The sequence below is a fragment of the Pseudorca crassidens genome, chromosome 2 (assembly GCF_039906515.1).
Source record: "Pseudorca crassidens isolate mPseCra1 chromosome 2, mPseCra1.hap1, whole genome shotgun sequence".
NCBI classification, from domain to species: domain Eukaryota; kingdom Metazoa; phylum Chordata; class Mammalia; order Artiodactyla; family Delphinidae; genus Pseudorca; species Pseudorca crassidens.
Window position 1 is genome coordinate 158043770 of NC_090297.1, and position 13708 is coordinate 158057477.

General features: G+C 36.5%; 1 protein-coding gene across 12 annotated transcripts in view; it reads left to right on the top strand.

Moving 5' to 3' along the window:
- The window catches only part of SDCCAG8 (SHH signaling and ciliogenesis regulator SDCCAG8), a 265774-nt gene that overhangs the window by 134435 nt on the left and 117631 nt on the right, over positions 1-13708 (top strand). For 10 of the 12 annotated variants that reach the window (XR_010941421.1, XM_067729496.1, XM_067729494.1 and 7 more), the window contains one exon: positions 2730-2872. Coding sequence is in view for 10 of the 12 variants with exons in the window: in XM_067729496.1 (XP_067585597.1) it covers positions 2730-2872 (143 nt within the window). In the remaining 2 variants the exon portion in view is untranslated. Of the gene's footprint in view, positions 1-2729; positions 2873-7536; positions 7562-9002; positions 9057-13708 lie in introns of those variants that run through there. The other 2 variants (XR_010941422.1, XM_067729500.1) reach the window with 2 other exon arrangements.

A 13708-nucleotide genomic window follows, 5' to 3' on the forward strand; every position in this document is an offset into this window, starting at 1 on the left:
ACTTGTCCAAGGTCACAGAGCTGGAAAGTGCCAGAGCTGTGCCTGAAACCCTGATTTGTGTTGACTCTTGGGCCCATGTTCTTTATCTCTGTGTTTGACTGACTTTCAGTGTGGCCTCTGACTTTTTATTACATGAGATTAAGAAAGCTGCTGCTTTATGCTTAAAACCTAATTACCAATGTAAGGTTACATACGTTGTTGTTGTTGGAAAATACTTATAAAACTTGTTGCACATTTTCTTTTTTATTTTAATTAATTAAATTTATTTTATTTTTGGCTGCATTGGATCTTCGTTGCTGTGCACGGGCTTTCTCTAATTGCAGAGAGTGGGAGCTACTCTTTGTTGTGGTGCGCGGGCTTCTCATTGCAGTGGCTTCTCTTGTTGCGGAGCATGGGCTCTAGACGCTCTGGCTTTAGTAGTTGTGTCACGCGGGCTCAGTAGTTGTGGCTTGTGGGCTCTAGAGTGCAGGCTCAGGAGTTGTGGCACACAGGCTTAGTTGCTCCGCGGCATGTGGGATCCCCCAGGACCAGGGCTCGAACCTGTGTCCACTACATTCGCAGGCGGACTCCTAACCACTGCACCACCAGGGAAGTCCTTGTACCTTTTCTTTTGAAGAAAGTTTGGAATTTTATACATTTTCTATTTCTGTCATTTTTTTGTATCCTCTCAATTCAAAATTCTTTGTTGTCTCCTGATAGCTCTCCTTTTATTGATATTTACATATACTCATCATGTTCTCTTTATACTTCTGTTTTAAGTATCTCTGCTTCTCATGTTTGGAGTATTGCACCTGTCTTTTTGTGGTCTCCCTACTGCCAGTCTCTACTATCTTAATGATCATACACATTGATCCAGTTTTTTGAAGCTCTGCTCTCATATTGCATACCTGTTTAAACCATTTTTTCCTCATTCTCTATAAGAAAAATACAGCTTTATAAATCTAGAATTCAAGATGTTTCATAATTGGTCTAATCTATCATTGCATGAGTTTATGTGGCCTTACCTTCTTTCCCACTTTTCTTGCCCATGCTAGTATATCCCTAATCTGGCCTACTGAAGCACAGATTTTCTCTAAATCTCATTTGTTGTTTTTTATATGCTTTGTATTTTGATAGTCTTTTTGTGTGTTTATGTCTCATTTACTCAACTGAATTGTTAAGTCCTGAGTGTAGAGATGGAAACTCTGAGTCCACCATAATATTTAGTATAGATTCTTGCATATAGCACTGTGTAAAAAAATTAATGAATGAATTTTTGAAATTTTAAAATTAATGTATAATTCCAATTCTATATTTCTTTGCTTTTTTGTTAATTTCATAAATGTTAGACAAAATTTAGGAGACTTTTCTATTATATTTTTCCATCTCTTTATTTATGTTTAGTTATGAATGGAAATATATTGATATAACTTTAACAGTTAAAAATATTTTAAACAAATCAATTTCACTTAGTATCCTAATCTGAAAGATATAGAAAATCTACTCTGAATGAAAGCAATATACTCATTATTACTTAGGATTTTTTAAAATAAATAACTTATAGTAAGTTGTTTTATTATATTGTTGGTAATGTACAGTTTTGATGGGGATAAACTGAATATTTGTAGTGTAATAAATGTAGAAAAATAAATTATTTAGTTTATCCTGCCTGATATATTAAATATAGTTGTAGATTGTTCAGAATGTTGAGTAATGACATGAGGAAATTAGAATGTACTTAAATACCAAGTTTAAAACTCTACTTAGACATGGTTTTGTTTTCCAAGAGTAGATTGCATTTTTGTGTATTAAAATTGCCTCTTGCTTTCTGCTGAATTTGAAAACGTTTCAACCCTTTACTTTCCCCTTTTTTGTTTTTCTTGTTTTAAGAGTCTGAATATTTATCTCTTCTATTTTCTTTTTTTTTAAATTATGGATGTTCCATAATAAATAAATATTTGTACTTTAATGTATAAATTATTTAAACTATGTTCTATGTAACATATTTTTGCTTTGAAATATTTGAGTTTCAATAAAAAAAGGATAATTTCATACTGAGACCAAAGAATAAACTACCATAAATTTTAGATGTTTATTAATCTTAGAGTGCTTTTGTTGCCTTTTTAAAATGCAATTATAATGCAATATTATTTTAGCTCAGAAATGTCATACATTCAAAACACTTGAAGGTTCTCATGCTTTATTTTTTTCCTAAATTATTGTTTTCCAAATAATATTGTGCATCATAATGATGCCTTCTTTTACACCTCACATTTTTCTAAAAGATATCTTAAATTATTTTACGATCTAATTTGGTTTTCAAAACATCCAAATGAAACCATAAATGTATCTTTTAAAAAAAAGAGTCTCATATTTGATGTAAATCACTGCACATGTCTGATCTAATCTCACAAACAGAAATGTTGTATTTTAAATATAGTGACTTTTTAAGTTCGTATTATTTTTTAAAGGGACTGAGCCTTAGATTCAAAGTGCAGATTATCCATTTTGACTATTCTCATTTAATCATTTCATTTTTAAAATTAGGCTGAATCTTACGATCTGAAAAATCCTCACTAATGTGCAGTTTGGGCTGTGTTAGTTCCCTTTGTCATAAAATGGAAGCTAGCCTAAATTTTCTAATAATTTTTCATCACATTAAAATTCATGGCAAAAATAAAAATGAGATAATTTTGAATTCAAGTGCATATATTTTATAGGATGCTTTTTCCCTCTTCTCTCTACCTAAGGAAATAGAGAAATTGAGTTTAGAACTGAGTGAAAGCAAGCAGCACTTGGAACAGGAGCAGCAGAAGGCAACCCGGGCCAGAGAGGAGTGCCTGAAACTGACAGAACTGCTGGGCAAATCTGAGCACCAACTGCACCTCACCAGGTACTGCCTAATCCCATTATGCACCATAGCACCAATTTCATTCCACTGATTTTTGCCACAGGCTTCCAAACAGTTGTTAGAGTTAAGTCTTAGTCATTCAATTAACACACAGTTTTCAGGCATATTAAGAAAAGTGGAGATGTGGTAAGCAAAACACCCAGACATGTGAATGATAAGTGTGGCAGGGAATTACTGATATATTACAAAACCTTTCATCTACAATGCTCAAATATTTAGGTGATTCTCTATCAATATAAGCAAAATGACATATTTCTTCTACCACTACACTACCTCTCCTGTTAATTCTGTGTCTAATAAAAATGTTGAACTGAAGTATCTGAGGAATATATTTAGGAAAATAATCAGATACTGTCAGTGGTGAAAGAGACAAAGTAAGAGACATTCTAAGATGCAAACTAAGATGGAACTGATACAAAATAAGCAACCTGAGTCCTAAGGAGGTGTAAAATTTAGAGATGAAATTGATTAGCACTGTTCATGTTTAAACCATTACTATAACCATGCTTACACTATCGTGATTTCAAATTACATTGCTTCCATCATGAGATATTGTGATGTGATCATCATTGTCATAAAACTTTAGTAAACATGTAGCTCAGCCCTAAATTACAGTAAGACATTTTTGGTAGTAAACATTGGGCAATTTGTTGTATTGAAAACACACACACACATACATAAATATACACAGAGAAAAATTTAAACTGAAATTGTAGGTAAGTCACATTACTTTTCCCTTTGAGTTTTAGTACAATTTTTCAGTTTTCAGATCAAAGCTTTGGGTTTGTTCAATTCTTAGAGTTTTTCAGTTTTTAGAGAGAACTTTGTCTAAATACACATGTAAGTTTATAGAATCTGGTTTATTCATAAATTAGAAAAACACTGGTCTTCTAATCATAGTAATATGTTGAATTTAAACTATGAAAGGGGACTGATCCCTTTTACATTAAATATGACAATGTAATTCTGAGCACGGTATGATAACAGATGGAGAAAAGCACCACTTGAACAGCCTGCATTTGGAGAAAAAAAAATATTCTAGAGGTTGGTGAACCTCCCAAAGTTTTGGGTTAGTGTTAAGATGCCTCTAGTTCTGTTAAAATCAAACTTGGTTAAAAACATTTTGTTATGATAATATTCCAAATGGTTTACCAACTTCCTTTTTAAACAATGAAAGATAAAGAGAAGAAAGAAGGAGAAAGAGAGAAAGGAAAAAATGAAAGAAAGAAAACAAATCATTTATACATGTGTGATATCTGGAAAAATCCCAAGAGATGAAACACTTTTATGATAAAAAATTGCTTAATATTGCAGAATAGTAACCATTCTTTTAATGCCCATTTAGAATATTGTCATTGTAGAACTAAGAATGTAGTGTTAACATAGTTCCTATGGTTATTTAATCTTAGATTTAGCTTGATCATGATAGTTAATCGTTCTTCTTCTCTGTCAGACTTCTATTGAGAACCAACCATTTGTGTGCTAAGTACCACTAACCCACAGAAATAGGACAGCTTTTAATGTCAGTGTGGCTGAGCTTCAATAAATAAATATTAATGCTGGTTTTGTCCCCTTTGCCATTCTGTCTTATTCAGAGAGTTAATTTCTGAAGTCAAAGTCCATAGAGAGCTTTCCTGTGCAGTATCAATTTGTACTGTCTGACAAGATCCATTTCTTGCAAGTAAAGCATATTAAGATGCAGCAACTGCTGAAAATGGACTGGTGGTAACTAATTCCTTTGTTCTTAAGAAAAACGATTTTGCTTGGTTCCATAGAAAGCTTTTTCTATTGAGCTTTATTTACAACAAGTCTACCAAAATTTAACTTAGTCTTATAGAAAATAAAACTTAATTACCTATTTTCTAAAAGTAGTACTCTTTTGTAAGCATTTTACACTTAGTCTATATTGATGTTTTATAAAATCCACATTCATAAATTTAAAGATGACAATAAAAAATGGAAGGAACTGTGTATATCTCTCTTTTGCACTGAAAATGTGACTTGGTTGTTGGGCTAAATATTTCTGATATATAGTTTGGGGTTTTTTAGAGTTTGCTTCCCCTCACCATTCTTTATTGATTCATATACTCAAGTGTGTGACTGGGAAACTTCATGTCTTTCTTTTTCAGTGTAAACCAGCTGAAATAAATAAATCCCACACAGGTAGTGCTTCATTTAGTCTAATTTAAATATTTTGAGTGGCATATTCTAAACAAAGTTTAAAATTAAATATGAAAAAGATGATATAAAGTAATGATAAAATAAGAATTCAAATCTTCTAGGGCAAAGACAATTAAAACTGGGGTAGAAATCCATAGGCCAATCTGAAAGAAAAATAACCTGTCACTTTTTTGGAATTTCCCTTTATTGTCTAATTGGACTTAAAAATGGAAAATAGAAACTCATTTATTGAAGGACACAATTAGTAAATATGATATTCACTTATTTAACAAGTATTTATTGAGCACCTACTATCTTTTAAGTACATTGGATGGCCCTGGACATAGAGAGAAAAAAAAACTCAGTTCCTACCCTTAGGTTGTTCACACTCTACTAAGGAGCCAGATCTATATATGCAATTATAGTAGAGTGTGATAACAGTGTAATTAGAGAAGTGAAGATTGCCACAGGAGCACATATAAAGGAGAACTGGCTCATTCTACATTGCCACTGAAGGTGATAGGGAAAGCTTTCTGAGTTCATGAATAGGAGTCCTCAGAGTGGAGAAAGGTGGGGTGAATACCCCAGGTAGAGGGAACAATATATGCAAAGACATAAAGATGGGAGGGAATATAAACTCTACAGTCACATTAGGTGTTTGGCAAGAGATAAACCTGGAAAGGGGAGAGGAACCAGAGGAAGGGTCTTGTGGGCCATATTCTGGAGTTACTCTTGATGTACTTTAATCAGGGCTGCCAACATGATCAACTTTTTGGGTTGGGATCCTGACTCAGACAGCCGTGTGGAGAGTGAACTTGGAGAGTTGTTGTAGGAGACAAGAAGGCCAGTTAGGACAGAGGTGGCAGCTACAGCCCATAGGCCAAATCTGGCACATCATCTGTTTTTTTATGGTCCATGAGCTATCAATGTTTTCTATATTTTTAAAGGGTTGGGGGGAAAAAAGAAAAACAATGTTTTATGACACATAAAAATTATACATGCATAAGTAAAATTTTATTGGACACGGCCATGATTATCCTTTATGTATTATGTATAGCACTGCCATGGCAGAATTGAGTATGGTCCTCAAAGCCTAAAATATTTATTATCTGGACCTTTATAGAAAACGTTTACAGTTCCTCAGTTGTGAGGCTGTTTAACTCAAGTAAGAAGTCAAGAGAGCTTGAACTATGATAGAATCCAATGTGTATTTAAAGAAGGTAATTGAAAGGCACTGTGAAAACAGATTGGTTGTGGAAGAGATGATTGGCAGAGACTCCAATTAGAATATAAGTACAGTAGTAGTCCTCAGCTGTGACTGAGCCAGTAAAATGGAAAGGAAATAGTATCTTCAAGAGGCATTTAAGGTAGTGCTAAGAGAGGCTAGAATTAAAGGTGATTCCAAAGTTTCTAGCCTATGTTAACTGGATGATCCATCAATTCAACTAGGGAATGTAAAAGGAATAGCAGAGGAAAGAATATGTTTTATTTCGGAACTCCAATGGAGATGTCCAGTGTAGATCTAGCATGAGGAGAGAGATCAGGACAAGAGGTTTAGATCTGGATACTTTTACATAAAGATATTGTAGCCGAAGGAGTGGGTGAAAGCAAGTAGAGAGGACCGTGTTTTCAAGTACTGTGGAAGAATAGCTAAGGAGACTGAAATGGGACCTTCAGTGTATAAGAAAAGAATAAAGAGTGATTCAAAGTATGCTTTTGGTGAAGTAACAATTAAAACCACACACTTTACTAAGGGTGTGTGGGGGGGCGGTTGGTAGGTATCCTAGGGTTAAGGAAACTGAGTTATAGTATCTTCTCACAGGCATTCACTACCTTTGCAACTTTTGACAAATTACTTAATTCTTAGAACCCACATAACTTACCTATAAAATTAGGTTAGACTAGATCATCAAGTTTCCTTCCAGCTTTGATAGTCAATGATTCTAACAATGATTTAAGACAATGCATTATTAAATTCCTGTTTCTGGACATTAGGTATTTAAATTGCTTGGAGTATCCTGTGTTTAAAACGTTTCCTTAGTTTGAAGCCCAAAGAGATTTCATAGAAATGTCCTTCCTACCCACCATTTACATTCATCATAATTTAGGCTCTGCCAGCTTCTCATAAGGGTTATGAAAATTCTCTCCTAACATCCTTCCAGTCTCTTGTGCCAGCCACTGCTAAGTGGATATCCATAAGCACTGTCTTGACTCTGTTACCTGCTCTCAAAACCTTTCTTGGTGCCATGCTATTGTAGAAGGTCCAGACCACTCAGCATTTAAGGTTGCCTGACAGGCTCCCAACCTTCTGGTTTTATTTCATTGCTACCAGTTTCATCCTCTCACAGGCTGATTTCTAACATGTGATTTAAGCAGATGCAGCCCTCCTTCAACTTTTGGACTTTTCTCCCCCTTTACTGTTCTCTGCACCCAGAATACCCCTTTGAGCTTCTCTAGCCCTATTGTAATTTTACCTTCTTTTCCAGGTCTCCCTGAAATCCTGATTTTTCCACTGTAGTCCTCCCTGATGACCCATGCCAGAGGGAGCACGTTTCCCTCTGAATCATCCTTCCTACTTAGAGCTGAAGGCATTTCTTACTACTGAACAAATTCCTCAAAACAGGAAAAATGAAAATCTGAAAAAAATAAATTCATACTCTGAAGTTTTTATGTACCTGCTAGTCTTCCCTTCTATAATGCATTATTCCTCAAGTGGGAGGAGAGGCCTTATTAATATTATATTTTTTAGAGCACCTACCTCAGCCCTTTGCAAAGAGTTGGAGCTCAATAAGTCATTATTATAGGAATGGTTAATATATTGCAAGTTTACGACTATTTGTTTAAAGCCCAGTATTGATATATAAATAAACAAATATATACATATATATGTATTATCAGGTATATCAGGGTAAAAAATAAGACATGGAGATAAGATTGAAAATTTTTGTTGGGAATTTTTCTTGTACATATTATACTATGTTATGATTTTGTAATTTTTTTTTCATTTTTAACTTAGTATGCACACACATGTTTAAGCATAGCCGAATCAAATGATAGCCATTCTAACAATTCAAGTAGGGTTGGTAAAGTGTAGTATGCCTTTCCCCTAAATATGCTCACTTGAAAACCTCAGACACACACACACACACACACACACACACACACACACAAGATTTTAAACTAGAGGTCTCTGTAATTAAAAGATGGCCCCTCTGACAGTGTTTGAAACCAGTGCCTAATAAACATGATCATTAAGCATACATAGCCCAGTATACATGGAAACAAAAGCAAGTCTACTCCCTTCCCAGTTATGTCTTTGCTAGTAGTAGTCAAACAACTTCTTTCTTTTCAATAACAAACTTCGAGGTACATTTAAAGATATCTGTTCATGTATTTGCTCACTCTGCATGGAACGTTTCCTGTTACAAGACACTGTGCTAGGGATGATGGGAGATATAAAATAGCTTCGTATGCTGCCTTTCAGAAGCTTATAGGCTAGTGGGGAAGAAAAAAAATACACCAAGAGTTGGTAAGATAAATGATAAGATCCAGAAGGGAGATTCCAAATAAAGTATTACAGGGACAGAGGGACAGGTAATTTCTTAGCGATCCTTGGTAGCATTTGGATATAGGAAAATGGAAATGAAGGAAGTTTCATGGTAAATTCCAGAGGGAAAAATGGCATTTGGGAGGTACACAAGCATACATGAGAGTAAGTTAAATACATACAAGTATCAGTCTCTGACGTTAAGAATATATTCACCTTAGGATCTGCCTGGTACCATGCCACATGAAGTAGCTTTTTAAAAAATAATAATAGAGGTAGGAGCTAAAGGCAAGGGGCCATCATTTACTGAACCTCTACTGTGCTCTGGGAACTGAGCTGAGTGCTTTTCATTTATCCCTCCCAATAGCCCTGTAAGATGCAGACTATTATTTCCTTGTTTTACAGTTGATGCAACTAGGCACAAAGAAGCAAAACAATTCATCTAAGGTCGCACAGCTGGTATGTATTTGAAACCCAGCAATTTGCTTGCAAAGCCTATACAGTTATCCATCAGGCTGTAGTTCTATGTGACTTAGTAGGAAAATGGATTAATGCGATTGTTCCTACAAGACAACCAAGAAAATCTGTAACGTAAATTTATGATAGAGATTAGTGTTAGCTGCTCCCTTATACACTGATATAAATACCTGTCAGTGAACTGTAGTCTTGGCTATGCTTTTCCTAAGAAACACTGTCCTTTGGCTCATCATTTGCCTTAGTCATTTAACACATTGTAATACAACTATCATTCTCCTTTACTTCACTCGTTTTTTACCCAAGAGGAAAGAGAGGCTTTTATTAAAAAGTGGAAATTCCTTCACATATTTGTTTTTGACATGTCCCAACATCTTTAAAAAGCTATAAAATTTAAATCCCTCTCACAAGACTACCATTTACATACATGTGGGCAGATTACTTTATGATATTACATATTAGGCTCCAACTTATATCAGCAGGGCTACCTTTAAAATGTGTATTTCCCCTTTTACATAAATAACGTTTTTAATGATATGTACTTCAAAGCACTTCTTCGAGCAGGAATCTAAGGGAGGTCCATAAAATAGGTATTATGCTATGACCTACTTTTGTGATCTAGATGGGACAATTTGACCTTATGTCCTCGAGAGATAGTAACTTGAGCTATAGTGTTCGTATCTTTTTGAAAGTGAGAAAGAGTATAAGAGAGAAGCCACCAGGTTATCCGATTATGATGGGTGCTTTACCTGGGGAGAGGTGATTAAGGCTTCCATTCCAGAGCCTTTAGCTTCCACCTAATAACTATTGGTAAGTGCATTCTTAGTGGTTTGACCTCTCAGATTACCAGTATGAGTCAGGACTCTTTGGTTGAGGTAATAGAAACCCCCAAAGGGGGAATTATTAGTTTGATAACCAGACCATGTAAAACCCAGGTGCGACTGGGGCCTCGGGGTTTCTTGGACCAGGGACTCCAGGCGGCACCATCGTGCAGTTATTTTCTGTCAATCGCAGGGCTCGACTTCTGTCTGAAAGTTGGCTCATTCTTTCAGGTTCTTCCACAGCATGGAGCCACATCCTTCAATCTGAACTAAACATAAAGGAGATGCCCTTGATTTCAAACTGTAAGAATGTGACGTCCTGGCTCCTCCACTTCCAATTCAGAACCTTCAGTTCAAATTTCAAAGCTGACTCATGTGCACACACACCCTTTTGGGTGCTGTGGCTGGCAGCCTTGGCAGAACCTCAAGAGTAAGGGAAGAGAGTTGTACTAAGCAAGGGGAGGTGCTCTTACTAGGGGAAGGTTGTCAGGATCCTGAGTAAATAAAACAGCAGATGTCCCTTCTGTTGTCTTTTTAACAATCCCCGCTTTTTCCTTTGGCTAAGGGATGGTTGGAAGTGGAAAGAGAAAGAGGAGTACATCTCTGTCATGTTGGTTTGAGAGAGATTCTCTATTGTCAACATAAATCCAAGGAGGCATGATCAGTTCTCCACAGGGATGCTTTGTGGTTTTATTTAAAGAACTCTTAGAATATAAAAAGAGAGATATAAAGGATGCATAGGTGAATGTTTAGCACGTGCCAAGCACTGTGCCTTGTTTTCCTATAACAGTGCTATATAGTAAGTGTGGTCCATGGTGGGCTGTAGGTTACTACTCTGTGGCAAGATAGATCCAAAGGTGAGAGTGTTTGGAAACGTTTTTATCATTTTAAATTGCCACGATATCCAAGTCCGTGGTCAGTGTGCTCTTTTTTTTTTGTATCTTTAAATTAAAAAAAAATTTTAATAATTCTTTCTTTTGCATTTAGCAAAGCTAATGCTTTGTAAAATATTAGCTATTTTACACAAGAAGCTTAGACACCCTGCTTTCTCAGTCAGAACAACAAGCCCAAGGAAGCCGAGTCTTGGAAGGGTGAGACAAGGAGTCACACAGGGGGAAGGAGGAGGCAGACTTTGAACTGGGTCCATCACACTCTAGAACCTGTGATCTGGATTCATGTTCACAAAGAAGCATAAAAACATAATTCAAAGCTAAATAGAAATACTTTGGGGATTGTAAATTCTCAGTTCATGGGCCAGGAAGCAGGCCTTTTTCATCTTTGTGTCTCCAGCACCAAGTTCGTCAGCAGGCTGTTTGACAAGATCTCTGTAAATGCTGGATAAACGTGCCTTTCGTCTTTGTTGTTAGTGAAAAATTCAGAAGGAACTGCACTCTTCTTCAGGTGACAACTAGCTTAGGTCAAAAGACCAAGCTTTCAATATCTCTTCATTTGAAGGGAATGGTATAACATTGACATGTATTCTTGCTATTCCATAGTGAACTGTATCTTTTTTTTCCAAATTATTGAGGAATTTTTAGCCTTAAGTTTCCATTTAAAAGTTAAGTTCATTTTTTTTCTTATACTCCTTTCATGAATAAATTAAGCAGAGAACGTGTCAAAAATAATTTTAAATGGATATATGTGCAACCAACATCTTCAAGTCTTGAAATAGACAGCCTTGGTACTGTTTTAAATTGCGTCCTCTTTTCCTTCCCCCACCCAGTATCAGAGGGAACAGGCTGTCAGAGAGCCAGGAAAGACAAGGCATTTCATTTTGCTCTGGTGGACACCACGTTGCCCAAGCCCACTCTGCTCCACCTGTTTGATGGGCTAAGAACCCTGGTCTCAGTGTGGCCCAGGGCAGGGGAGGTTAGAGTCAGAGGCTGCCAGGGAATGTGTCTCTGAAGGTTCTGCTTAGCGTTCCCTGGCTTGCTTCTCTCAGTCTGTGAAGCCCGAATGTGTGTGCAATGAAAATCCATGCTGGGGATGTACTCTTCTCCCTGCCGCACAGGCCCACAGCCTGGAGCATGGTGGTGGTGGCTGCCAATTCATTTTCTGAAGAAGCCCAGAGGAAACTGAGAAGGCATCGTCCACACCACTTGCCTGATTCAAAACAATGAACATCAAGTTCAATGAAAATAGGAGAAAAAAAAGCAAGAGCAGAATTGTTATCCTAGTAGCCCTAAGTCTGAATAATTTTCTGCAGGAAAGCTCTGCTCTCTAATGCTAATTTAAGGTAAAAGAAGTATAAAAGATCATCAACTTAGTATTAGGCATTACTCACTTGTAATTTAATGTCTCCCTGATACCCACAAGTAGATCGTAGAGTGATTCATTGGTTGGTAAATCCTGGAATCAAAGCTCATTTTAAGGATACTGAGAAAAGAGGAGGCTTGAGTATATCCAGTCTCCTCAGTGCCCATCTCGGGCCATGTCTCATGGAGGAGCAGGGCCCAATTCAAGTAAACAAACTTTTCTTAAGCTACTACTTTATTAGATTGGACAATCAGCGGAGACGGTTCCCTGAATTCAGGAACTCAGAGTGGGTACAAGAGAGGTCAGAAAATGTTTGGAAACAGCCTGTAAAGCGGATGACTAGCTGAGCAAAGACTGCTTCACCTTGGGTCTGTGTGGCCTCTCCCCAGCAAGTGCAGGTCACCTGTGGGAGGGCTGAGCATCTCCTGCCCTGACCAAGCAATGGGGAGGGTGGTGCACAGGGAGAGTGTCAAAGGAATTCCTGCAGGGAGGGTACCTCCCTGTGTCTTTGTAACTTATCCCTCTGACACCTATGTGCGACTACCTCCAAGAAGCCTATTGTTGGCCAAGGGATTTACCAAAAGAATGCACCCTGTGTTGAGGGAGTAGTTATAAATATAACTGTACCCACAAAAGAATTATATAAAATAAAGTAACAAGTCACTATTGGAATATATGCAAGAGATAGATTTAGGCAGTGTTCAAGATGGGGCCTTAAAAGTGGGTTTTAGCAATGTTCAAGATTTTCTGATCTTCCAATAGCAGATCTGAAGTGTGGTTCACCTGGCTGGGCATAGGTCTGTTTATGGTTATCTTCTGTCGCCTTTGGAAAAATCTCCTACTGTACTTTATTTCCTACAGATCTTTACTGTGATTTTATGAGGATATATGTGAGTATGAAAATCACTTAAACTCATTCAGGTTTCTGTAAATCTGAGGTGTTGCTCATCTGTTCAGGGACTCCTATGCTATTAATATGAATTCATGTAAAATTAATTATCAGTCACAATGTGTTGCTCAATCTAGAAAATGTTAGGGCAGTGATCAAATTACTCAAGTCCTTTTTTGCAAGGTGATGATGGTGACAAATTAGGGACACAAAGAGAGTATATTGTTAACTGTATGACTTCCTATTTTCTAAATCTTAAGCAGTCCTCTTTGCCTTTAGAGGAAAAACCATCTTGCCATTCCTGATATTAACTGTTTGTTAAACAAGATCTCACGGAAGCAGCTCCACAACCTAGGGGCTCTTTAAGCTCTGCTTTGTTGCACTGATGGCAATTCTCTATTCTTAGCCGATTTCTGAAATAAGGCATTTATTCACAATCATTCGCAAGTGAATTAATCATCAATGTTTGGGTTGAAGAAAGATGATAATTACATTAAGGAATAATAAAATTAATCTACAGTGAAGATAGAGCCCATGTCAGAACTATAGATGTACCCAAACTCAGATCCTGCACTCAGACTAATTTCCACAAAGAATTATCTGTTAAAAGTGGAAGAAGGAATGACAGCATGAGACAACTCATATAACTAATAAACTTTAAAAATGCTGTT